At 44.0% G+C, this 27,849-nt stretch overlaps 1 protein-coding gene across 1 annotated transcript; it reads right to left on the bottom strand.

The window, feature by feature from the left end:
* Positions 1–1,351: 1,351 nt before the first annotated feature.
* On the bottom strand, positions 1,352–19,891 carry LGI2 (leucine rich repeat LGI family member 2). The gene is made up of 8 exons (XM_069856575.1): positions 19,707–19,891; positions 19,548–19,619; positions 16,999–17,070; positions 13,721–13,792; positions 13,142–13,213; positions 11,859–12,028; positions 6,574–6,738; positions 1,352–5,132 (listed from the first exon to the last, which is right to left on the bottom strand). The coding sequence occupies exons 1-8, from the start codon at positions 19,889–19,891 to the stop codon at positions 4,315–4,317; spliced, it is 1,626 nt and encodes a 541-aa protein (XP_069712676.1). The 3' UTR covers positions 1,352–4,314.
* Positions 19,892–27,849: the final 7,958 nt, after the last annotated feature.

The raw sequence follows: 27,849 nt of genomic DNA, 5'->3' as shown, positions 1-27,849 counted from the left end.
TTTGACTCCCCAAAGCAGCCTTTGTCTTCCCCTTGAAATCTGCAGAGGAGTGACCATTTCCACATTGTTCTTGCTTTTCTTTTGGCATCTTGCTGTAACTTTTCAGAAGGAATGCAAGGAGTGCAGTGATGAGGAATGGTTTTAAACTGAAAGAGAGGAGTTTTAATCAGACATTAGGGAGACATTTTTTGCTGTGAGAGTGTTGAGGCACTGGAAGAGGTTGCCCAGAGAAGAAGTGGCTGCCCCATCCCTGGAAGTGTTCAAGGCCAGGCTGGATGAGCCTATGAGCAACCTGATCGGGTGGAAGGCAGGGGAGTTGGAACTGGATGGTTTTTAAGGTCCCTTCCAACCCAAACCATTCTATGACTCTCTGAACAGAAGCTTTCCAAGGAAGATTTGAGGATGGGAAAAAAGTGTCCACCTAGGAAGGGCAAGCAGACCAGGGGAGTGCAGGCGAAGAACCAGTGCTGATTTGAAGCTGATGTTTGAGCTCTGATGGAGTTTCAATGAACCACATCGCAAGGGCTGCTGACTCATAAAAATGTGGAAAACCCAAAAGGAAAGCAATGATTCCAGAGCAATTGCATCCATTATGATATGTCAGACATGTCTTTCATTGCACAAGCTAATTAGTTACAAAGAATTGCTTGTTTCTGAAGAAAGAAGAGGAAACAAAAAGAATTATCCCCTGTGTTAGTGACTAGCAGGATCAGTGGACTGCTTTAAATAAAATCTATTTACTGTTGATAGATCTATATTTATTTTTCCAATTTCAGAGTAAATGCCAGTGATTAAGTAAAATTTAAAAAATATTAAGAGACACCATAGCAAAGATCTGAAAGTCTAAGGATTAATTTTAGGGCTTCATTCCTATGTTCCTTCATTCCTGCATGTAAGAAACCCACTTAAGAGTCTTTTGAAAATTACTTTGAGAATTAAGATCTCTTGATTGGGAAGGGAGGAAGGGAGGAAGGGAGGAAGGAAGGAAGGGAGGAAGGAAGGAAGGAAGGAAGGAAGGAAGGAAGGAAGGAAGGAAGGAAGGAGGGGAGGGAAGGAGGGGAGGGAGGGAGGTTAGTTTAACATGAATCGAAAATCGTAGTAATAGCTGCATTGCATACTTGCTAACACTAGATGGGGTGTAAGGAAAGAGTGAAGGGGAAAGCCAGGGACCAGCAAAACCTTAGAGGTCCGAGCTACTGCAGCACTGGAGCTGGGTTTAACTAGGCTGAGCACGGCTTCCTCCACATTTTCAAAAGCCAAAACTGATCAAAACCGGACAAGTCACACGTTTGCCCCCCTTGCCCATCTCTCTGCCAGTGTGGATCTTCACAGTGTGGATATTTTAACACACACACACCCCCCCCATTAGTCTCATTAACTGCATTTATTTGCACACTGAAAGAATACATAGATATGTCAGTGACACAGATTGCATCAGCTCCTCTTTACTAAAAAAAGCTCAATATATATATACAGCCTTAAAATTCTCCCACTGTAGCTAGCACACGGTATTAAATCTATGCTTATATAAACTACTGTTCTTTACATAGCTCTGTGTATTTTAGAACACATTAAAAATAACCAGGTGGGACGTTCTGTTATCCTTCCTCATCGTCCTCATGGTCTAACAGTTGCAGTAAATTACGGATATGCATAGTTTATTTATTACTCCAAACAGTTTCTATTACAGAATATAGGCTATGGAGACAAAACTGCTGTTGCGTTTGGAAAGGCAGAAAGTATTTTCAATGCTTAATGATTTCTGTTATTATGGCTGCATCCCGCAGCTTTTCCTTGGGAGCAGGAAGAGCAGAACAAGGTTCTCTTTGAGACAGGCCCTGTTTAATCCTGAGAAATGTGCCATAACCCCTTTTCTTTATCAACTGGTGCTTTTTTGCCCTCCCCCTTAGCTGCTTTGACCTCCAGCGCACTAACTCAGCAGAACAGGCGAGTCAGCCCCTTTGAGCTCTGACTCCAGGCTTCTCCACAAGCCGGGAGGGGTGCTGAGCTCGGCTTTCTGACACACACACAGAGCTACTCAGCAGAAGCGGCAGCCTGCCCGCAGGATTCATTTCCCTCACTTTCTTCTGGTCCTGTGTGAATGAGCTAGACTCCTGCGGATCACTTTATCCTCTTTATGAAGCCTGTCCCTGCAGAGACCATTTTAATTTAATTCAACTTGATAGCCAAGTCTCAAAATCCCCTTGGCTCTCAAAACAGTACAATCTCCTGGTGTTGGATACACAAGCCCTTTTCCTCTATCCTTTTGCTTCCCTTCAAGTAAAAAATGCCAAGATCCAATTTCTCTAAACTAGCTTTTAGCTCTGACTTACATCCTTTACTGAGTGGATGGTACTCACAGTGAGCCCTAAAAGAAAGTGCTGGTGCACTGAGGAAATGCCACTCCTTGGCAGAACATCTGACTCTCTTAAAACATGCACGCTGGACAGAAGAACACTAAAAAAACACCTTCCCACAACACAGTCTATGGGAATATTGCTTGCCGGCCATACCCACTGTAAGAAGTGGGAATATGTAAGAAATTGCATTCACTGGCAGACATACGAAACATCTCATTTTGTCAGATTTGTCAGCTTAATCTTAGGAAAGTTATTGCTAAACCTGCTGCAGAGGGTTGATTTGCATCTACTGCCCTGATGGAACCAATGGGACGGACACCACACTGGGATTTGGAGGGCACAGTGCAAACTTCAGATGGCTGGATGAATGAAGTTGCAGGTGTAATTAAAAATAAAACCAGAATGAGCACCTCTATAGCGAAAAAATCAACATGTCATTTAAAACTAGAATAAATTCAGTTGTGTATCTTGACTAATAATTTTATTTCATAGCAGCAAGGCAGAAGTTGGGGAAGGCTGCAGTATTCCAGGTCACTGGCAGGTTATGAGTGCTCACAGGAGTCCATGTGCATACTCCTCTTCTGCAGCACTGTTCACATCTTGGATGCTTGAAAGCCAGTGAGAACATCTCTATTTGTGACAAAGACCACCTTTCATGTCCAGGGCAAAATCATGAAGCTCACTAGGCACAGAGATGGTGAGAGAGGCCCAAGTACGAAGGAATAAGGGATACACCAATGGTCTGTTTGCATCCTCACATTCAATCTGCAATGGCTTGGCAACCTAGCAAAAGCCTGGAACTAGCAAGAGGAAACCCTTCTTCTTGGACCCAGGGTTAGCTCTAGCCTGAGACTGCACCAGCTGCCTTGATTTCAAGACTGAGTGATATCAAAATCATATTTAGACCTCGGCGAGAATGAGGATTCCCCAAATACAGTTTGTGATGACCAAAACCTGAATTTATTGCTCGTGAGCTGTGCTGAGGGGAGAACACTGGAGAATAAATCATCTCATTGCTACAGCACAGAGTACCTTAATGTAGATGTGTGTTTCAGGCTAAACTTAAGCTGTGCCTTCTTAAATAAGAGATCACTACAGATTGGCTTGTTGAAACACCCCAGAACTTTCTGGGATCATCGACATGAGTGTGAGTTAAGGAAAAATGGGGTGGATGTCTGCAATACCTATCAAAACAGAAAGTAGACAGAATTTGTAATCAATTCATTCACGGCACCAAGCAGACCTAAGTTATTATCTGCTCGTGTTAACTTGTTAAGATCTCACAATCTAGAAGTGACATACCTTTCTTTTCCTGGCTAAACAGTTACTGTGGGCTGGGCTATTTGTTACACAAAATTTGTTGCTGAAATACTGACCGACAGAAGAAAAATGGCAATAGATTTTGACTTTCTCTTTAATCTACAATAAATTAAAATGATGCCTCAGTCTTACTATAAACCGCAAAGACAGATTTTGAAGACAGACCTCAAAATACCAAAATAAAGTGTATTATGGAACATTACTGTTCACTTTTAGAATTCATCAGCAACCATGAAGACCTGGCTCTGATCTTGAAATCATTACTAACACGGTAGTTTAAGAGTCACGGTTGTTTCTACGTTTTGTATGGCTCATTCTTTGCATTTTTTATGAGATGGTCAATTCAAGGTGGTTTTCTGCATAAAATTCAGATCATTCTCTTAGATGTCAAGATTAATCCTAATGCACTGCACTCTCCCTTGAACGACTGCAGATTGCGAAGTGTCTTTGGAAAAGGATAAAATGGACATGTCATGCAGTAACCAAGTAAATGCAATCCCTGATTAATATGCAAGTTTGAAAAGTTCAGAAAATGTCATCATACTCCTTAGGTGCACCCTGATTTTTGAAAAGTCTTTCTTTGTTTTCCTTGTGTACAAATGTCATTCCACATGAATTTCACTCTAGCAGATTTTCATAAACTCAAGTCAATGGTGATGTGTTCAAATATCTGAGTGTTTCCTTTAAAGCTAGAGGCAAAGAAAAAATCTCTTCGATCCGTTGACACAGCTGTGAAAGACCGTGGCGCTTGCACATAGATTTCTTTAAACAACATGAAAAGCTTCTTTTCACCATCCCATTGATATATCTGGGAGAAGGTATAGTCACTTCCCAAGGCCAGGTAGTAATTGTTCTTGAAGGAGAAAGGCTGTAGTGTCATGGCTCCTCGCGATGGAAGAGCCTGTATCTCCACAAACTGTTTGCTGTTCCATTTCATAACTCTGGAGTCACCAATGAATCTTGTCAGCGTGATGTACAGGTTATCTTGCATCCTGAAACTCTTCACAGCCAAGACATCTTCCATGTTGGGGATTTCACTGTGCGGGACGAACTTTTTGGAAGCTTTGTTCCATTGGAGTATAATGGGAACCTGTGAGCGGCTAGAGAGGATTAAATGGGATTTGCCATCTATATCAAGAAACTCGGCATCAGTGTCCCTGAACCACTCATGAAGGGACTGGTATGAGTAAAATCCTTTGTTATTCCACTTGTAAACTGTTGACAAACCTGCTTTGGAGCTATCTGCTATGACAAAAAACATTTCACTGTCTATCTCAAAAAGCTCTATATCATTTGGCTTGGAAATGCGAGATACTTCAATATCCTGGAATTTGACAAACTTCGTCCAGCTTTCATCATACTTGTAAATGTGCGAACCACCGAAGAGCTGTGCCACCACCACAAAGACTTGGTCACCGACAAGAATGGCTTTACATCCCACTATGGACTGACCTATTACCCAATGAAAATAATAAAACAAAGAGAGCACATATATTAGCACAGTTCAGAGCAACCTTTAAAGGTGCAAAGCACCTGAGGTTTTTTAATGCTTTTTTCTCCCCAGTAACTGAAAGCATGACTTCAAATACTCAAGTGTGCAAGTATGAGGGACCTGAAAACACTCATTCCTTTTTATCAAGAATATTTTTTCTTTCTCTGTTCAAACACATGCCCCTTAATATCCAAAACGATTACTTAAGACTAATTTTATTATTCAAAAATAAAGGAGTTGCTATGACTCAGCAGGAATCTGAATCTCTTGTTCTTGGAACATCTGTCTTTCCAGCTTAAACAGAAGAATGAAATACAGTCAATTTTTCTTTCTCCAAGGGGGCCAGAGTCACCTCTTTGCTACTGTAAACAGAAATATTGATGCACCTTGTGGATATATCACCTGACAGCAGGATGAAAAAGATAAATCTAACTCTGTTCTTTTGTTAAGTATTCTTGAGATAACATTACACTAGAAACATTTAGGAATATTGCAGTTGCCAGATTGGATCAGGTCGGGTCACGGTCTGTTTTGAGAACGTCAAATCACTATACATATTATACTCTTCGTTTCCCCAAATGCAATGTAAAAATATAATCTGTCACATACAACAAGAAGCAGGAGGAAAGGACGCTCAGTGGATAAATTTAGCTCCTGAGCCTTCAGAACTAGTAGCTTGAGGCAGCTGGGAAATCAGGCAGTGTATTACAGCTCTAAGGACTCTGTCCCTGCTGTCATGGTGTGACTGAGCTCTCTAAGCAGCATGAGTGTCAGTCAGGGACAGAATGGTTGTTAGCATTAGGAAATCACCTGCCGCCCACATGGGCTTTGTGTTTGATGAGTCATCTGTCCAGGATGCTAATTTAGCATGTCTGTAAATGGAAAGTAAACATGAAAGCATTACAGCACCTCTCTTCAGGTAACAAACACAGTTCAAATGTTTCTATGTCATCTTCACCTGTGAAACATAATTTTCAGGCAAGCCACCCTAGACACATTCTTCAGACCTATTTCCTTCTACATGCAGCAGAGTATTTCTATATTCTCTTTCGCAGGCACTTTGGCAAGAGTGAGGGCTCCTTTAACCTGTACTTTAACTCGCAGTGTGATTCAGGCAGTGAGTGTCTAAGCTGCGTCACAACGTAGCATTTACATCAAGTGTTACTGCCTTCAGAACAATTTACAAGATCAGAAAAAAACAAAAAGCCTAGTTTGTTTGCTATGATGAGGTGAAATGTGCACATATTAATAAGATGCACTACTCTGTGAAGTTAATCATGTCTAAACTTCCATCTGCCAAATTCAACAGACTCCAAAAAGCATCAACTGGTTCCATCTACAGATCTCTTCCTTGTGAAACACCAACTGTTCATCAATGACTGGAATCCCAGTGTTATATACCTGTGATATTGTCATAACTCCTGAAATTCATTTCAATGTGATCCCACTCCAGCACCATGCAGTTCTCCATGCTGGGCTGTGCAATGGCTACGAACACATCATTCTTTGAGTTGAATGTATCCACTGAAACTGACTGGTAGGGCAAAATCTGGTGAACAATAAAATCTAGAAACAGACATTTACAACGGTTAGTTAGGACACATCCATATTGGAAACACAAGAGTAACTGATTGCTGATTACAATGATATACACAGAAAATGAGTAAAATACTCTGGATTTTTTTATAACAGGGAAGTGTCAGGGCTCACATTAGGCATACAGCAACAGGGTAAACCTCCTGCTTTAGGCTTCATAAACCGTCCCCTGGAAATACAGTTGCTGAGGAGATCAAATATGCAAATAGTTGCAGAAATTAGATTTTCCAGCTAGGCTGGCTGGTATCAATGAAATCAGGATGTTGAGAGAGAAGTCTTTTTCCCCACAGCTGGAAGTTGCTTTCCTGTGAAGTGAAATGGCCTTGCTAGAATCACTTTCAAGCTGAGAGACCGCAACTTCCAGCTGAAGTCCAATAACTTCTTAAGTCATGCAAGTTTAATCACTAGCAATTTGTGTTATGCTAAACCAGGCAGAAAGTGAAATGATAATCTGAAGTTTGCCTGGGGGTAACCCCAGTTCAGCTACACAATAGACAAAACGGTGTAATCAAAAACTCACTTAACATAACATTTTATGGGACATTGTAAAGTAGTTTAGACATAAAATACAACCAACCTGCAAATTACTACACAGCGGAAAACTTATTCTAGATACTAAGACTGAGGAGCTGGAGCAACCCGTAAGGACTAGGAGTGTAACTCAAAAATTCAAGATTTATTCTCAAAATTTAAGTGCCTTTGTAGATTTTATCCTCAAATTCACCCTGGACTAAGTCAGCAGTCAACATAGAGTAAATCTGGGGCAAAAAGAGGAGACTTCAGTCTGAATTCTGGTTTTGGCCTGATAGTTGGGCAAGGTCATTATTGTTAGAAAAAGATACCAGCATAGAGAGCTGACAAAGAAAAGTCAGGTCTAGAATGTAGCAGAAGGTCTGTGCTGAAGCTATAGATAGCTATGGATAAAGACACATAGAAAAGGAAATGCATCTTCTGCTACAATGGAGTTTCTCTGCAGAACCACACATTACTCTGTTTCAAGCTCCATTTGTTACATGCTTTCACCATGCACTCCTACGCTCCAAGGGCCTGAGCATCCAGGGATTTTGGTGAAATGGTAATTAAGTTCTCATCCGAGTCCCTCATTTTGGTGCATTATGAAATAATTGTTTCCAAATGAAGAACTCTCTGTCTCTGCATGCTTGAAAGCCTTGCCCTTGAGGAGTTACACTTTTGGAGAATAAAGATAGATGACTACCATTAAACAAACAGAGCAGATTCTACAGCTGCAAAAGAAATAACAGTCTCCATTCTTTGAGGGACTACTATAAATAGAGTTCATAAGTGCTGTTAGGAAAACAAAAGTTATCTTCATTCTCACTGGGAAAATAAAAGGACCGGGGAAAACTGACACCAAAATATGCAGGAAGTAAAATTAAATGATAAATCACGAAGAGTAAGTAAGGATGGAACAATAACGGATGCAGTCATAGAAAACCAAAAATTTTTAAAAATTCAGAAAAAAACCCCCAAAAATAATGCTGAAAAAGACACATCTTGAAATCTGAACAGTTGTGAAACACTTGGAGGGAATCTGTGGCTTTAAACAAAGTAGTCTGTGTTAAGCCCACTGCTCATTCAGAAAAGATTCAGTGTTAACACAGCTATTTTTACTCGTACCTGTTACTGGGCTCTTTACGTTACTGGGTGAGTAAAAATGGGTAACAAAATCAGTCATAATAAGTGAAAAGCAATAAACATTGTTTTTAGCACCAGATGGAAATACCAGATGCTAATGTGGAACAGAGTTACACAGTAAGAGGATGCTGCCACATCAGGCTTGCCAAAAGTTTAGGCCTTGTGAGCTTAATTTAGTTTCAGGTAGATCCATGTGCCTTGCTTTAATGCTAGAAAGAGCTCATACAGTAAATACAGGGTTGGAAGGGGGAGTTTCCAACATTTTCCTCTCTTAAGTTGATCTGTTTGCACAGCAGAGGCAAGAGGACGCAGCCTGTGTGGCTTCCCCTGCGCTGCCGACTGCATGGGCTGTCACTCTCTGCCCCTTGTTCCGATTCACAGATTCACTTTCCCTGTCTCAAGACATGTGGTTTTAACACTGCATTCTGCCAGCTGAGGGCTGAGGTTCCCCGTCCTCCACCTCTGCTCCTTTGTCTGTTGAACCAGCACAAGCTGTCACAGATGAGGGATCCAATGGCTTTGTGGTTGGGCTCATTTCCCTCCTGACAGCCTCTGCTCTGGCTGATCCCAGCACACAGGAGCACGGATCCAGAGGAAAAGCATGTGGGGAACACTAGAAGACACTAAAGAAAAAGAGGAGCAATGTCCTCCTTGGGCAGAAGCTCCTGAACTGCACCCTATGATGCACCCTCCTTTGTTCATGACCCTCCTTCACTGGGGTGGAGGCTCCTACTCCAGGTGAGGCTACTCGGCACCTGGAGGTGCTGTCTGGGAGCATTAGCTGTCCCTTCTTGTCTCCCTCCACGGCAGCACAGAGTAGGTAACTCTTAATTTGCAAACTACCCTCCTTCCAGGCAGCAGGGAAAGAGACGACCGCCTCCAGAAGACAGTCCCAGCCAGGTAAAGAAAGAGGAAACCGAGCTTCCAAAGCTTGGCAAGATGATCCCTGCCGGCAAGTCTGACCAAAGCAGATCCCAGGCGCACACACCGCTTGCTTCCAGTGACTGTGGGAGTGTGAGGCCCATTCCCCAGTCTCCTGAAAGTAAGTACATGTTCCCTTGCTGTCTGTACAGTCACAGCACAGCCACTCACACATTGTTGTGGGAGAAAGATGAGAAATGAAGTGAAACTGCTTAACCTGCTTCCATGCTGCAAGGAGTGAGGAATGGAAAAGAGAGATGCTATCACAAAAAGAGTGAAAATCTGATCACTGACACTGTGAATCACTTTCTCTGTGAGTAACCATTAGAAACATTTTGTTATTTGGCCTTTTTTTTTTTATTAAGATGGCAGCACCGCTTTACATCTCTCCTCCTACCATCACTGCAGTTGTTCAGAGGATGCAGTGAACTGATGGAGCCACAGAGATGTAGGTTTTACCAAGCCCCTGCTCTGTTACCACATCCTGCATCCAGTCATGTTCCACATAGAGTACCAGAGACCAGAAATGACGGAGAGTCTGATCACGCCCGGTAAAGGAGGAAAATATGGTACTAAAGACTAATGTGAAAAAAGAAATTTGAAGAGCACTGCCTATCTCTGAATGGGAAAGGAGAATACAGCTACAGGATGTCTTGCTTTACTTCAAAATATGTCATGAGCCTGAGCCTGTGACTAATCAATCCTCGAGAAATGAATACAGGCATATTTACAGTCCCTTTGGATCTGGGAGAGGCAATGGCAGAGAAGGAAAAAGTAACTGTGGCCTGACATTGCAGACAGCCAAAGGCACTAGAGGGTTCCAGCTCGAGCAACGTTCAGTGCAGGGGACATGATGCTGTCTCAGGGGCGACACATTCCTGAAGATCTGCATTTCTACTCCTCTCCGTTTTGCCTCTTACAGGTCATTTGAGCATACAGTCTGTCCCACTCAGACACTTTGTAAGGATGCCAGAACTCCACATCTTCTGTGCCCTTCACCTCCACTGCACACGGGAGCTCCAGGAAGCCTGTCGCTGCCTGTCCCCAGGCCAGAGGGGTGAGGCACACAGGCTTCCCTCGCAGCATCCAGCGAGTCACTGGCATGAAAACATCCTCTACTCTCTGAAGAGTATATTACAGCTATACGCTGTGCTGCGAGAGCACTTCTTTGATGGCATTTGAACAAATATGAAGCTAGGCAATTATTGCACCACGTAACGCCTTAGCTCCCCAGCAAACTCTACAGCATGTGAAATCAGGTTTATGCTAGGTGTCATTTCACTCACCGTAGACAAAGGAACTAACATTAAGGGTGAATTTTCCCTCCAGCAACTTTAGTTAAGCGTCTTGGTGCAAAGACATGACTGAGAGCAGGTAGGTCAGTATGGGTCTGAGGATGAGATACATAAGGCTTGTTTTTGCAGACTGCTGGTGCTGCGCAACTGCTTAAACCAGACTGAAATGAAGCAAAGCCCACTTTTACTTTGTGCTTTTGCATCTCAGTGGATTTGCAGACACAGGAACGTAACTTTGGTGCTGTTCTAAGTTACATTTCTCTCCTGCTTTTGATGTCCTTTCACGTAGCAGATAATGGTGCTTTACCTCTGCTGCTCTTCTGACATATTTTTGAATACCGAGTTCACTCTCTTTCCCTTTACAGATTGCCTTTGGATTACCTTTCATACTCTGTCCTGAAACTTTAATTTACCTCACTAGTAATCAACTTTTCTATTGTCTCTTAATGATGATGGCTGACTTGATGACAGATGAGAAATCAAATGCCTCTGATATTACTGTCTAGAAAAAAAGCCAGAGTGCCGACATCATATACATGAAAGATGAAAAACAATGCTCAGCAGCTGATATTCTCAGTTATATGATGTGACTGCATTTAGAGATAGGTAACTGCGGCTGTTCAGTCATAAAATATAAGCATAACCACATGCAAGTTTCTCTTCACTTCCTTCAGCATGCTTTGCATTACCTAAAATAAAAATCAAGATCCTAAACAAGGCAGTAGTCAGAGTACTATTGGACATTTATCTCCAACTTAATAGAGTTCCATAAAGATCTGCTGGTGGTATTGCCGCCACATTTGATGCTATTAAATCGCGGCCTATTGAATGGAGATAACAGATACAGCCACATTATTTGAACTTATTTTCATCGCTCTGTGAAACACAAAGATTTTGGGAAGCTCATCTGCCATAACTATATGGCCTTATTCCAGATAACAGAAAGCATTCTACAATGAAAATTAAGTAATAAAGTGAATCATAATCAAGTCTTTTGGAATATGAATTGTCAGAACTCTTCTCTTATTACCATTTAATCCAAATAAAAGACTCAATACTTACTGTAGCTTCCCATTTTATGCTTGTTCCAGTGCTCGGAAGTGCTTTGCATGTAACCCCTTCCTCCCCCAGGTCATGCTCACAGAACCGAATGGGTATAGTCTAAACTTCTGATATTTAACCATTTGTAGTGTGCTTAGAAATATACATTCTGAATACCTGTAGTGGTGCATTCATAATCAAAACTTGTCACATCATTTAACTTCTTATCCTGATATTCTGCTGGACCAATACACAGGACATCAGAAACAGTGGAATTTGTCATCTTTAACCACAAAAACAACCACTTGGCTTTGCAGTCACACTCAAACTTATTTCCCCTTAAATCTCTAAAAAACACACAGAAATAAACATATTTGAAAAAGTTGATAGCAATACGAATACTAAAGAACTGTTATCACCTTGACATGCTGAATGTAAAAATACCTGAGCAGCCTTGAACTGTTTTTGAGCTGAGAACAGAGGAGTTACTTAAGGTTTATTTGGACTCTAATGCTATGGACTCTCCTTCACTGAGAGCTGGCCTTAGAAAAACTGTTTCAATCTAGGAAATATGCTCACATATAATTGTACTAATAGAGCACTGTGATTCACTGTAATGTGCGAAGTCACTCATGTTTAGAAGTTTTCATAGGATTAGGACTGTAATGTAATAAATGCCGAGAGCCTGGTCGTTTGCTGTAAGCCTGCTTCCCGCCACCTACCACTGACACAGATGAATCCCATTCCTTCACTGCTCCCGTACAGCTGGTTGACAGAGAGGCCTTGCTGGTACCATTGCTCTGTTACATTAATAAACAGAGGCAAGGCTTGTATTTTAAAGTCACTGCTGATATGGAGTCAATTTAACCTCCCTCTATTAACGTACATGCAATTTCAACACTGTTATTCTTCAATCCCTTGGCAACTTTTTTGGCTTGCAATTATACTTTGCTCTTTGGGAGAGCCAGGCTAAAAATAGGGGAAGTTGACTAGCAGCTCGGTTATATAACAAAACATTGACAGTAAGTCAGCAAAGTGCTACAACTGCACCAAAACAAGAAAAAAAAAGTTGTTTTTTTAATTAATTAATGCCTTTTACTAGAATAATCTCAGAGAATGCATGCAACAACAATGGAAAAAAATTATCAGAGAAATTGTAGTTTTAAAATTCATTGTTCCCCTTTTCCTAAAAACACAAATTATATGAAACATCAGAAAGAAGTACAATAATGCAAGCTACGTGCAGCATCATGAAAAGCAACAGTAATTTGAGAAATAGCAGTTATTTAGAGAAGCCTACCAAACAAGCAATTTTAAAATGAGAAAAGCTAGAACAACGGAATGCACATTTATTTTCTGTGCAGATACCAAATACAGCACAACACAAACCCAGAACTTAAAACTCAAGAGTAACCAAGTGACAGAAGTGGGCAGTCAACAGCAAGATACTCATTACTTACAGTTCAATTAAAGAATCTAGATCACTGAAGACATCCCTCGGCAGAGCTTTGAGATGGTTATTGGCCAAAGAACTAGAAAATAAAGTTAGAGCTTGGTATCAGTGCTGTGTCTTGTCTGGCTGACTCTGAGCCTGAGATCTCTAATTCATTGTTAATTATCTGACACTGTCCAGCTGCCCGCATTATTAATAACTGCTAGGAACAGGCACATATTAATTATTCTCATTCAAGAATGGTGGTTGCTTGATGACGCTGATGTAAAATATATAAAACTTTTTTGTTTCACAGGATTGTTAATCATGAGTAGCTCGTGTGATGGTGGCACCAGTGGCAGCGCCCACAGGACACAGCCGCACCCCAGCATGAGCTGCGAGTGTCTGTGGGCAGCCAAACATGCTGCAGCGCTGCCCAGGCAGGAATTATTTAAAGACTATTTTTTCATTTGTAGAAGGCACTTGTTGACAATGAGAGGAAACTGATGCAAGGAGGGAAGGGGAGGCTTTCCATGTGACAGCAAAACCAGCAAGCCCCCAGATGAGTTTTGTTCAAGTACAAATAAGCAAGTGTTAAATAACTTACAGGTGAGTCAGGTCTCGAAGGCCACGAAATGCATTTCTTGAAATGGTTTCAATTTTGTTTCCTTCAATGAATCTAAGAAAAAAAATTAAAATATTGTAATTAGCAGTAATATTAACATCACCGGTACTTTAACCTACGGTCTCCACATTCAGCAGGTTCCTGGGTTGCCCATTCAGACTTAAAGGTGGGGAATTCTTGCTGGAGCTGCTCACATTCCCTTTTCTTGGATGGGCTGCAAGGAACGATGCAGGTACTGGGTAGCACAAATACCCCATGGAATTGGAACAAAATTAACAAAGCAAAAAACATTATTGCTCTCTTGGTTAAGCCTCCTGGGATGTGTTGTGTGAGGCAAGAGACCTGCACAGGAGAGGCTTCCAAGATGGACCGTACAAGTTAGAGCCCTACCTTCCTCTCACAAATTGCCTGCATTTTAAAGCCACGGGGCAGCACAGCCCCGTACCAGGGCTGCCCAGGAATGCTCTGACAGCGACCTCCCATGGCTGCACGCACGGTGCCACCTCCACACCCACAGAGCCTGCAGGCTCTCGCCCACCGTCACCGCCGTGATGCGAACAGCAGCTACATTCTGGTGGACATCCAAAGCCTCCATAAATGGCAAAACCACTGCCTTATTTCTCTGCTTGCAGCTGCAGTTCAGCTCTCTCCAGACTGGATGCCACCTCTGAAGGGAGCCCGGCTGCACACAAGTCATGGCCCCATGCACCAAGGAAACGACAGGCACGTATCAATTCCAGGAGGCTGCTCCTCCTGACTGCGTGTCAGCATTTAAAGAAAGTGCTGATACTTGAGCACACTGACCCCTGAGCGCTTACAGATGCATCCCTAAATACACCGTCAGCCCTGCAAAGCAATTGCAGCCAGGTGGCCATCAAGATATCGCACAGTGCAGCTGTACCTGGATGAAGACAACTGCATGCTGACTTTATAAAAGGTTTCTGAGATAGAAGTTTCTCCCTTGCTCCTATGCATCCTTGCTTGCCTTCCAGGGAAATAAGAGGAAAAATGCTATGACCCAAGGTCATTTCAAGAGAGAGTCAAGATGGAGATGCAGGAGATGTCAAGTGCTCTTGGTTCTGCAGTTTAGGCACAGCCAAAACTCTTCATGAAGTGACCACGACCCTGACTGCAGGCAAAGAGAGTGGCTGAGAAACCATTGCATCTGTGTGGAAGATGTCAGAGGAGGGTCAGCCGTACTCCGTTACAGGGCTGCCTGGGGACATAAATTCAATCTGCAAAATTGCCTCCTGACACCCTCACCAGTACCTGGCAGCCCTGCACGCTGCCAGCTCACTGGTCCATGAAAATAAACACAGCTTCACTGAGCACACTGCAGTGAGATGATGGACATTTATGCTGACACTCAATAATCAGCTGGATTCTTCAGTCACCAAACCAGGCCTTGAAGGGATGCTCCCCTGGGAACACTCCCATATTTATCAGACCTGTCTTATGCAGGCTCTGTACATGGAGCCAATTAGTTAAAGGGTGCACTGAATGCCACTGTCAGTGCTGCACGCACAGCAGGACACAGAGAGAGGGAGAAGAGAGAGAGAGGGAGATGTACGTATGTATGTATCTGTTGTTGGTGCTCCCCAGCTGCTCTTCATCCAGGGACTTGGCTTTGTACACAAAAAAAACTTGTCCTTCTTGCTTGAAAATGAGATTTTCTTATTCTCCATAAGGTCCAGTTGCTGGTCACTGATGTTGTTTTGGGGTTACTGGCAGCATGGCCAAAAAAAAAACCCTAACGAAAGGCTACTCGCACCCAGTTCCCATATGGCAGAGGTGTGATTTGCTGGGAAGAAAAAGAGCTCTGTGGACTTGGCAGGGAAGGCAACGACGACCATTAACCAAGACCACTTGTTCAGCTGCTGCTAAAGCAAATTGAAACTGTAAGGCTTTACCAGTCTTCACTGTGGTCCCTGGTTTGCAGGTGGCAACTATGGACAGAGATTTCCCCTCTGAGCAGCTGAGGAAGGGCAGGATGTTTTTCTTTCAGACAAGGGTCTGGCTGCAGTTACAAATACAACAGCTACGACTGCATATGCTGCTGGGACATGCTCCATGTTGCCCTCATCAGCACTTGCAAGCAAGTCGTTAATGAAACATATAAATGTTTTGCTTCCTTTTTACAAACATACTGCAAATAACTTTTTCCTGTAGACACATGGAAAAGAGAATGTTAGATAACCTGCTATCCAATTGTAGCCGAATGGTGGATTTCAGAATATGTCATTTACCATTACCCTCTATTTCTTGGTCTGCAAATTCCATTACTGGCTTCTCTGCAAGTATCAGAGCATCAATCTTGAATACATCCAGCCTTAATACCTGTGAGCCTGAAAGACTTCAGCAAGAGTCGGTTTTATGAGCACTGGTCTTGGAAAAAGATAGAAGTGTTTTCCACAGCCACCTTTCAGCATAGGAAGGAGGGTGGAAAAAGAAATTTTTTTTTTTTGCAGATCATATTCAGAGTCCCCAACATACCAGCTCATGTCCATACAGAGAAATGGCAGTCCTTTGGAGTATGAAGTGAGGACAACCTGGTACCAGGGCTAATATTTTTATAAAAAGAAAAATGTGACCTAAAAAAAAAAAAAAGATTGGGAAATAAAGGTAATGTAAAAATCAACAAAGAAATGAACTAAGTAAAGAAAAGGAAAGTTAAAGAAATCTAAATAATATAAATAATTACAATGTTTTATATTATATGAAATATATACATTTATATTTTCATATATTTATAATTATTTATAATATAACTATATATACCACAAGCATTCAATAGGATATCAGAGCAAACATTGAGTCAGAGAGGAAAGTTTAGGGGAAAAGCAACAGTCTGGTAATCTGGTCGTTCTGGGCATTACACGGATACTCTACACCTCCTCTTCAGGCTGCCAGAAGGCCAGGAGAGACTTCCCCACCTCCTTCCTGAGGTCCAAAACCCCCTGACAGTGATGGCACTGTTGTGGAAAGCCAGGACAAGTTCTTGCTCAGCAAAGCCTTTTCAGTGTATTGTGATTGCACGGAGCCACTTCGCATTCACAGCGTATTTTAAAAATCTCTGCAACCTCTGAAAAATGGTGAGCTGTAATAAAGGACATTTGCACAGGAGTGGAACATAAATCCTTCATCTTCCCTGCTCCTGGGAATCACAGTAAAGATGCAGACTCCACAGCAGGAGTCTGGGCAACTTATCAAAACATCCTGATTTATAAAGGACAGGGGAAGACATAAAATATCAAACTTACAGGTATTCTAGATGGAATAGACCAGCAAAGGCATCATCTCGGATAACGGTGAAGGAGTTGGAGTTCAGCAAGCTGGAAATGGGGAATAGGCATTAGGAAAGTACATTAAAACCTGACACATTGGATTATGCCCGTTGTGTTTATTGCCCATGACCAAACTAATCTTACTGTCTCGAGCCCATACTGCCCCACCAGAGAGGCACCCATAAAACACTGCGAAATGGTCTATAAAAAAAAAAATCAAAGGCTTAATGTGAAGCTAGTTAATGTCTACTGTGCCATTCACCTTTGTTAAATACAACCTGACCCTCAACTCTCTGTTCTCCTCAGTAGGACAAGCCGTCCTTAGAGGATTGGCCGGCTGAGTGGACCCCAGTCACCCACCACTCCTCCAGCCACACAGAAAATTTTCAAGATACCATCTCAGCACCACTCCTAAGCTCCCAGAAAGGGGGGAACCTTTTTATACAAATACCAGCTTTCATTTATACAGTCTCAGTGGGTCAGCACTGACTCATTCTGCGCTCCAGGGGGGTGGTCCAAGCGTGACCTGCAAGACCAGCTGCAGCCCATGGCATGGGAGGACAGCACAAGGTTCGCATGGCTGGTTTATCAGCTGGAAATGCAGACCTGCCCAAACTGCCAAAGACACAGAATCCTGCCATGCTTGCAAAGCAAAGCCCTGTGTCTGCAGGCAGTGAGGAACAGTGGCAGTGCCGCCCGCTCTAGGCACTACTTTCCTGTCTGAACTTCAGGGACTAAAAGTGTTAGAGCTGTGCCGGAGATGTTGTCATCTGAGCTAGGACAAAGTGGTCAGGGAGAAAGATGCTACAGAAAGGCTTTGCCAGCCAAGTTCCTGCTTTGCTGTACCAAGATACAATGATCTCCAGAGTTGACATTCAAAGTGATCTCCTTTTAAGACGTCTCCTTTTAAGAACTTCTAATTCAGTCCAAAAATTGAACCCTATTAAAAATAAGCAACTTTTGGAAAATTTTCTGCTACAAGTGAACGTCTGCACTAATTGCTTTATTAGGGCAACTTATTACTCCTCTTTCTGTATGGTTTTAGGCATTTTACTAAAATTAATTTAGAAGACTAATGAACATAGAATGGAAACCTTCCCTGAGATCCTCAGTTATTATGGTAATACCAGAAAAATGCTCCCTAAACTATACCAAAGAAATCTGACAAAGATGCAGACCGCTATCAAAAAGAAATCCTTGTGTTACTATTTGACCATGGCTACTGCCACAGAAGACACAGTCCTGAAGTACCCAAGTGCTCAATTATGCATGTATCTCCTTTATCATTTAGTCATTCTTTTCTCCTATGTCTGAAGAGAAAAGTCACAAATTACACTAACCAACACCATGTGTCAGGGCCCAAGGTGGTGATGGTGATGACAAACCCCTCTCACTCCCACATCTGATCTACTGCAAAAAGTGACATGGGGAACTTCTGACTTTCTCAACAACTGACCTCCACCCACCACCCCACACAGCCTAACATCTCCTGGAAATCTGCTACAGCTGAGGAAAACGGATAACCTTCATCTTCTTGTCCTCCCTCTTCCCAGTACCACTACCCACATCAAGCCAGATTCCCCTCACCTCTAAATTTGCACCCACAGTTTCCGTCATCCCATTCTTGGATTAACCTCTTTCCTTGCCAGCTGCCACAGATCTGCTCTTTGCTTCCATTCATGGGTAGGCAAAGTTCTTCGACCTTCTACTGGCCTCCACATCCCACAAAAACCTGGGTTTGGGGCCGGCAGCACACTAAAGAAGGTGAAAGCCTCCACCCATTGCTTTCCTCACTTCTCGCTGGAATTTCCCGTGGGGTGTCGCTCCCCCACAGAGCGAGACAGGCCTCGGAGGTGGGAGCGCCCGAGGAGAGAGGGGTGGCCTTCACCCTACCACATGCCTCCCACGACTACCTCTTGCCAAGACCAGTTTTAACACCTAGCTCTACGGCAAGCGCTTAGCCTAGGTCTCTGGCACACCTCGCGGATTTTTTCTGAAATGTTTTTGTGGCTTTGTTGGAGGGGGTTAGCTGCTCCTGGGGGAGGCGTGCTGGGTCTGCTTGGTGCCCTGAATCCCCTTCACTCACACCACCTGCACGATGCCGGGGGAGAAAAACCTGCCCTAAACTCATAGAAGCTGAAAGGTTAACAAATAAAAGTGCTGGAGGCATCGGAAAACGCCCCGTCCTCCTTCAGCAACTAAATACACCCTTCACGAAGCGGCAAAGGGAAAACGCGTCCCTCTCGGGGAAGAGCCGCTCCATGGGCACCGGGGAATCACAGAATCACTAGGCTGGGAAGGACCCACAGGATCATCGAGTCCAACCATTCCCACCAATCGCTAAACCCCGGCCCTCAGCACCTCATCCACCCGTCCCTTAAACACCTCCAGGGCAGGTGACTCCACCACGTCCCTGGGCAGCCCGTTCCAGAGCCCAACGACCTGCCGCTCCGCCAGGGCACCGGTCGCTAATTAGGGAGCGATTTAATCAGGGGGATAAAGCGCCCGCCGCCGTCCGTACTCACAGCAGCTGCAGGGAGGGCAGGTGCGCGAACATCCCGTCCTTGACCTCGGCGAAGGTGCCGTTCACCAGGCTCCTGGGGGAGAGAAGCGGCGGTGAGGGGGCCGGGCGGTGAGCGCCCCCCCCCCCCCCCCCCCCCCGCCATCCCGGTGCCCCCACTCACAGCGAGCCCAGCCCCGCGGGCAGCGCGCGCGGCGCCCCCGCTGCCCCCACGCAGAGCGCCGAGCCCCGCCAGCAGCTGCAGGGCGGCGAGCACCGGGCCGGCCGCCGCGCCCGCGCCGCCGCGGGGGGCCAGGGCCCCAGCCCCAGGCACAGCCACGGCCACGGCAGCCGCCGCCGCGCCGCCATCCCCGCCGCCCCGCCCCCCCCGGACCGCCCCGCCCCGCCTCACGGGCGGCGGAACCGCGGGGCTGCGCGGGGAAGGACCAGCCCTGCGGCGGGGCGGCCGTGGCGCTGCGGGGCTGCGGCTCCATGGCTCTGTGATTCTGTGGTCTTACGGCTCTATGTTTCCGTGATGCTCTGGTTCCATGGCTCCATGGTGCTATGGTTATATGGCTCTATGGTTCCATGATTATCTGGTTATGTGATTCCATGATCCTATGGCTCTATGATTCCAGGATTCTATGGTTTTATGGCTCTATGATTCCATGGTTCCATGGCACTATGGTTCCATGATTCTATGGTTCTGTGGTTCTATGGCTCTATGATTCTATGGTTCTATGGCTTTATGGTTCCATGATCACATGGCTCTGACTCCATGATCCTATGGCTCTATGATTCCAGGATTCTATGGTTGTATGGCTCTATGATTCCATGGTTCCGTGGCATTATGGTTCCATGATTCTATGGGTCTGTGGTTCTATGGCTCTATGGTTCCGTGATTATATGGTTATGTGATTCCATGATCCTATGGCTCTATGATTCCAGGATTCCATGGTTCCATGGCTCTATGATTCCATGGTTCCATGGCACTATGGTTCCATGATTCTATGGTTCTGTGGCTCTATGATTCTATGGTTCTATGGCTCTATGGTTCCGTGATTATATGGTTACGTGATTCCATGATCCTATGGCTCTATGATTCCAGGATTCTATGGTTTTATGGCTCTATGATTCCATGGTTCCATGATTCTATGGTTCTGTGGTTCCATGATCGCATGGCTCTGACTCCATGATCCTATGGCTCTATGATTCCAGGATTCTATGGTTTTATGGCTCTATGATTCCATGGTTCCATGATTCTATGGTTCTGTGGTTCCATGATCGCATGGCTCTGACTCCATGATCCTATGGCTCTATGATTCCAGGATTCTATGGTTTTATGGCTCTATGATTCCAGGATTCTATGGTTTTATGGCTCTATGATTCCATGGTTCCATGGCACTATGGTTCCATGATTCTATGATTCTGTGGCTCTATGATTCTGTGGTTCTATGGCTTTATGGTTCCATGATCACATGGCTCTGACTCCATGATCCTATGGCTCTATGATTCCATGATTCTCTGGTTCTATGGCTCTATGATTCCATGATTCTATGGGTCTGTGATTCTATGGCTCTATGATTCCATGATCCTATGGCTTGTGTTCAGTGTGATCTGTGCTGAATTGATGTGTCTTCTTCTGTAATCACCTCTGTTTGCAGCCTTTCCCTTTCTCAAATGCAAGGTCAAGGAGAGAGCTGGAGCCAGCTCCAAATTAGCAAGAGTTTTGACTGTTTCAAAGTTCTGTAATATTCAAAGTAGACCTTGGGAAGTAATAGAATGTGTGTAAGATCTCTGGGTAAATTTATACATATGCATGGAAGTGGGAAACACATCTTGTAACCAGCCTTTTTCTCGGTACCTGCGATTGATGGAGATCACTCCCACATATTGTCCAGGCCTGATTGATAAAGGATGCTTGCATTCTAAAATTCCAAAAGGAGTCTTAAGAGTTTCATTTGCTGACATTTTTAGTATCACTATTAGCCTTTATAGTGTGAAATTGCATGAACTTTCTTAAGATGTAGAGTGTATGTTGTATACTGCACAGTCATGCTTACTGAACGACCAGAGCTCACTGCACAGAAGAGAATGACAGCCCTCAACTCTGAAGAAAAATAAGAAAGATACCACTCAGACTACCGAGATAAGACCACCATCCCTGCCCCTCTAACACCTCCGTGAAAGCCTCCCATCACCTGGCATCAGAGTCACCATAGCAAGACCAACTCCAGGGATGTCTAGATCAAGATGAAAACAGATGAATGATGTCACCATAGAATTATAGTTGCTTTGCAAGACAGTAATATGTGTCTATAGTAAGTAGTGATTGATCAAATTGTGAGGTATCTGAATGCCTGAAAGATGTAAGAATCCTATGTAAAACCACATTCATAGAAACGCTTGATTGGAAAAGACCTTTGAGATCATCGAGTCGAACTCTACCTGTCCACTACTAAACCATATCTCTGAGCACTTCATCTACCTGTCAGGGTGCCCCAGTTTGAATAGGACACCTTATACACATGAATAAAAGCATTACTCTTGTAAATTTGATAGGACAAGAGGGAATGGCCTCAGGCTCTGCCAGGGGAGGTTCAGGCTTGGCATCAGGAAAAAAATTTTCACGGAAAGGGCCATTGGGTACTGGAACAGGCTGCCCAGGGAGGTGGTTGAGTCACCTTCCCTGGAGCTGTTTAAAAGATGGATGGATGAAGTGCTCAGGGGCATGGTTTGGTAATTGATAGGGATGGTTGGATTTGATGATCCAGTGGGTCTTTTCCAGCCTGGTGATTCTGTGAAATCCATCCATTGCATGCCAGCCTCTCTCCTCAGTTGGCAGGGCCAGTTCCTGCTGCTGCAGCCTGTGTCTGCTGCAGCTGCCTCTCACCGTTCACTGCACGGCTTCAGCAGAACCTCCCGTGCGGTAGCTGAAGACAGGAGTGAGGCCCGTCTTCTTCATGCTGAGCAGACTCAGGTCTCATCATCTCCAGCCATACATAATCCCTGTGGGAGGCAAAAATTCAGAAAGCAACACTTGAGTTATCGGGTTAATTCCTTTATCATCTGATAAGGTAGAAACAAGACAGAAATTATTTGAGGTCAGTGTTATTCCCAGTTTGCTTTGCTCGGTTTTATCTTTTCAGTGATTTTAATGATTCATGTAATACACCTCTTTGCAGGAGCTATTACACTCCACATCTGCAACTTAATGCAACAAGCACAATAATCTCAGGATGTTTATTTCGTTGGCAAGCAGATAGAAATTGTTGCGAATTATGAGCCCTGTTGGGTTTTTCTGTCATTCTCCAAAATAAATATGAAAACAATAACAGAAATGAAAAGCTTTTGATACCGTCTCTGGACAAAAAGCCCAGCACACAGCTAGATAAGTCCATAATACGTTGGGTAAGCAATTGTCTGACAGGTCGTGCTCGAAGAGTTCTAATAAATAGTGTTACATCAAGCTGGCAGGCAGTCATCGGTGGGGTTCCCCCAGGCTTGATTTCAGGGTCACTGCTCTTTAATACTTTTATAAATGATCTGGACACAGGAATCAAATGTACATTAACTGAGTTGGCTAATGATACTAAACTAAGAGGAGCTGTGGGTTCCCCTGAGGGTCTGGAGGCCTTTCAGGGAGATCTGGATAGACTAGAGAGCTGGGCAATCACCACCTGCATGAAATTTGACAAGAGCAAGTGCTGGATTCTCCACCTGAGATGAGGCAGTTCTGCTTATACATACAAATGGAGGGACAAGAAGACTGGAGAGCGGCCCTGCAGGAAGAGATCTGGGGGTTTGGGTCAACGGCAAGTTCAATATAAGCCAACGGTGTGCCCTGGCAGCCAAAAGGGCCAGGCATGTCCTGGAGTGCATCAAGCACAGCATTGCTAGCTGTCTGAGGGAGGTACTTGTCTCAGTCTAAATGGTTTTAGGTAGGTCTGCGAGAAGCACAGAATTGGACTCTGTGATCCTTATGGGTCCCTTCCAACTTGAGATATTCTATGATTCTATAAAATAAAAAAACCCCACAGAAATAATTTCTCAAAACAGTGGCAAAGTTGTGATATTTCCATGAGCCAGACAAGACATGTCCGTGAAGCACAGCTGCTGTGGCCATCCAGGGGTGTCCCTTCAGGACGCCTTTGGTGTGTCCACCATTTCCAAGTGGCACTCAACACACTGTCAGGAAATGTGGTCTGAGGGTTTGGTATTCCTATAAGATTTTAAATGTCTGCAAATGCCATATTGTTATGTAAAGCACCTTCTTGGTTTACTATTTGATAGGAATGGTTGGACTCGATGATCTGGTGGGTCTTTTCCAATCTGGTGATTCTATGATTCTTTAAAGAATACATGCCAAAGCCCAATTAGGATCCCGATTCTGCAACATTTACTCATGCTGAGCTGTTTCATGTAGACCTCTAAAAATCTCGGGGCATTTTTCAGAAGGGAAGCCTACTTGCCTGCTATCACTGCCTACAATTAATTTTGCAGACAGGGTGTTTTCTGATTTAACAGCAATTTATTTGGCAATCATCTCTCCCTCCTCAGGGAAGAGGAAGGAGGATTTTCTCTCACTCTTCCCACCTGGGGCATTTCCTGCAGCTTCACCTGCAGCAGCCCTGCCCCACTCAGTGAGGGGCTGTCAGGCTGAGACAGCCTGTTCTTCTCGAGGAGCCTTCCTCATGAGCCAGAGGAGGAGGAGTTGGAAGGGGAGGCAGGCGCAGGAGGGGCAGGGAGGTGCAGGAGGGAGCCGGTGCAGAGAGCAAGAGCTTTGTCGGAGCCTGAGTTAAGAGCCTGGAGCAGCAGCAGGATGCAGCAGACGGCCCCGTCTTGCCAAAACTAAAAATGAATGATTGTTTCAGAACATTCAAATGACAGAAAAAGGGGAAGGGAGAGTGTTAGAAATACACATATTCATGTACGCAGGAATATGTGTGCATGTGCACACACACACATATACACATTTCCTTAAAAGAACTTTCAGAAACTGCTTGTTTTAAAAAGCGGTGCCTGTTGTGTCCATACAGCAGCCCTGTGTAAAAAGGAAATGCTCTCTCTTCTTTGAGAAGGGAAAAAAGTGTTGAAATAGCGTACCAAAGAATGTGTATTCTGTTGCTTTCCCTCAAATTCTAGTTCATAGGCTCAGGTGAATTTTTTATGCAAATTTGCAGGTGCATCCATTTCAGTCATGCCCCAAAATACAGTCAAGGGCATGTGAATGATTGTGCTATCAGACACCCATAGACAAACTGGCATTTCAGATGGGTAACACAATTAAAGAAGCACTCAGACAGGACGTGAATGGGCATCATATATAAATCTGAATAGGAAACGTGGAGGTGCAAGGTTATGCCACATCTTCAGCCACCAAAACCAAATGTGCAGGGGAGCATGTGGATCCCCTGGGACACGGCATGAACCCCCATACAGACACATACAGCGGTGCACGTAATCCTCCAAGGGGACGTCCAATAGAAAATATTCCGATTTCCAGGTGAGTACAGCCAGACATCTTGTCACTTTGGTGTATTACATTAACACTGTCTTTCCTGTTAACATGATGACTCTTTCTCTTTTCCAAAATCTCAAATATTTATCTTGAATCAGAAAGAGAAATGGAATCAAGTGAACATTTAGGAGCACATGTATGTTAAAATAAGTTAAGTACCCTATTGTGTGAGGTATTTTTCACACAATCTCTTTTTTTCTTCTCAAATATTTTGTTATAAAACCTCTGCTTTATTGAGTACAATGTTAATGTAAATGCCATGTAATCTAAGGTATTTTTCAGGTATCTTGAAGGAAATGAACAGTGGTGGATGGAAAGCTGCCGATCAGCTCACCCCATACAAAATCAGAAGTGTAGGAAGGAAGAACACTTCCACCTTTTGTCTGGGAAAATTTAATTTCTAGGTTAATTTGCAAATAAAAATGAGTTTTGTTGGGTCACAACTGAACACCTGCCCAAAGTAAGGTATTTGAAAAAAATTGTGGGTGAGAGGAAAGTATGTCAGTAGAAGTGTTCCCACTATGAGGACTGTTAATTGCTTGTGATCCTGCTGTGGAAGAAGGTATGGGAATATTAATGCTCTGAGCAATATTCATCTTGCTGAGTGTTTTCCTTTCTTTCTTCAGTCATGGTTAATGTGACCTTTTTGGACTCCAACTGCTAGAGGAGAGGTACTGCAACATGCAGAGTACATTATTATTATCTTGAACATTCTCCAGCTTTCATGCCAAATGTTTAGTCTGCTTGGTCAGGACTAAATGTCCTTTGCTTTTGACTTCTGAAGATTTCTGCTCCAGATAGTGCACCTGGTATGTTCCTGCAGTTTTCCTTTAAAGAAGCACAAAAGTAGCTTTCTTTGCTGAATTGCAGCACTGTAAGATAGGCTCTTATGAAAACTATTTAAAAAAAATATTCTCAGAAATCAGACAAAGGGTACAGCTTGTCAAATCCCATGACCTGGCTGCCATTACTGAAACTTGGTGGGCTGAATCCCATGACTGGATTGCAGCTATCGATAGCTACAGGCTGTTCAGAAGAGACAGTCGAGGAAGGAGAGGTGGAGGAGTTGCCCTCTACATCAAGAAATGGATAGAGAGTGAAGAGCTGTCTTTGAAGAGTAGCCACGAGCAAGATGAAAGCCTGTGGCTAGAAGTCAGAGACTGAGGCAACAAAGGGACCCTAGTGGCTGGAGCCTACTGCAGCCCTCCAGGTCAAGAGGAAGCAAATGATGAAGTCTTCTTAATCCAGCTACTGGAGGCATTGCTCTTGGAGCCTCTGATCCTGTTGGGGAATTTCAACCACCTGGACATCTGCTGGAGGAGTAGCATGGTGAGCTGTAGCCAATCCAGGAGACTCCTGGAATGCACTGAAGACAACTTTTTAAGCCAGATAACAGACACCCCTTCCTGGGGAGATGCAATACTTGACCTGGCGATTACTAGAGTAACCGAGCTAATCAAAAACAAGGCTGGAGGCTGCCTGGGATGTAGCGATCACGTGCTGGTGGAGTTCACGGTCCTAAGGGATATGGGTCAAGTGAAGAGTAAAGTCTGGACCCTGAATTTCAGGAAAGCAAAATTCCAGCTCTTCAAGAAGTTAGTTGACAGGACTCCCTGGGAAACTGTCCTCGGGGATGAGGGAGCAGAGCAGAGCTTGAAGATCTTTAAGGATGCTTTCCAAAGAGTGCAAAAGCTCTCCATCCTCAACTACGAGAAGTCTGAGTCATGATCTGTGGCTCAAACTAAAGGGGAAAAAGAAAATGCACAGGCAGCAGAAGCAGGGTCAGGTATCCTGGCAAGAGCAGGGGACACTGTCCAGTTGTGTAGAGATGAGGAATTCATGATTCTTCCCCTCTCCTCTGCTCTGGTGGGACCACGCCTGGAATACTGTGTCCAGCTCTGGAGACCTCAGCACAGGACTTGCTGGAGCAGGTCCAGAGGAGGGCCGCAAAAATGTTCAAAGGCCTGGAATACCTTTCCTACGAAAAGTGACTGCAAGAGTTGAGGTTGTTCAGCTTGGAGAAGAGAAGACTCTGAGGAAACCTTATTGCAGCCTTTCAATACTTAAAGGAGGCTTATAAGAAAGATGGGGGAAACTTTTTTGCTAGGCCTGTAGCAATAGGACAAGGGCTAATGGTTTTAAGCTGAAAGAGGAGAAGTTTAGACTTTTTTCTCACTGAAGGTGGTGAAACACTGTGAAAGGTTCCCCAGAGAGTTGGTAGATGCCCCATTTCTGGGTACATTCAAGTTCAGGTTGGATGGGGCTCTGAGCAACCTGATCTAGTTGAAGATGTCCCTGCTCACTGCAGGGGGCTTGGTTTAGATGACCTTCACAGTCCCTTCCAATCTGAACCATTCTATAATTATATGAAATCCTTCTTCAGGAGAGCTGGGAAGTCCACTGCAGTGGCACCCTGCTCACTGGCCCCCGGTATCCTACACCAGAGATGCACTGCAGGCACGTGTAGTGGAGGTCATTACTCATGCAATGTCAGAGGAAGAGGAGTTTATCATAAGTACCATCCTTCCTTTCCCTATTTTCCATAAACAAGGAACTATTGTGGCTCCAAACCCCCAGATCTGGGAAGGACTTACTATGGGAAAGAGGAATGGACACAATAAATTGGGATGTCCTGGAGTTTTTTACATGTAGCTTCACCTACAGTCCTACCCCACATTAAGTCTTTCTTGAGAAAGGTATTAGTAGTATATTAGCAACATTCATGGAACAAAAACTTAATAGAAATAAATATCCACATGCCTTTGTCTTTCTTGTGAATGCTTAAGACACCAAAGGAACTGCAAGC

This window comes from Phaenicophaeus curvirostris, chromosome 4 (assembly GCF_032191515.1).
Source record: "Phaenicophaeus curvirostris isolate KB17595 chromosome 4, BPBGC_Pcur_1.0, whole genome shotgun sequence".
NCBI classification, from domain to species: domain Eukaryota; kingdom Metazoa; phylum Chordata; class Aves; order Cuculiformes; family Cuculidae; genus Phaenicophaeus; species Phaenicophaeus curvirostris.
The sequence above is the reverse complement of the archived record's forward strand: the minus strand, read 5'-3'. Positions and strand labels throughout refer to the sequence as shown.

Bases quoted from the DNA above. Each gene is read 5' to 3' on its own strand.
- LGI2 (XM_069856575.1), bottom strand. From the start codon at position 19,891: ATGGCGGCGCGGCGGCGGCTGCCGTGGCCGTGGCTGTGCCTGGGGCTG. The intron at 17,071-19,547 runs GTGAGTACGGAC...CCCCATTTCCAG, and splicing joins CTGCCCTCCCTGCAGCTGCT to CTTGCTGAACTCCAACTCCT. The intron at 13,214-13,720 runs GTAAGTTATTTA...TTTATTTTCTAG, and splicing joins CTTCGAGACCTGACTCACCT to TTCTTTGGCCAATAACCATC.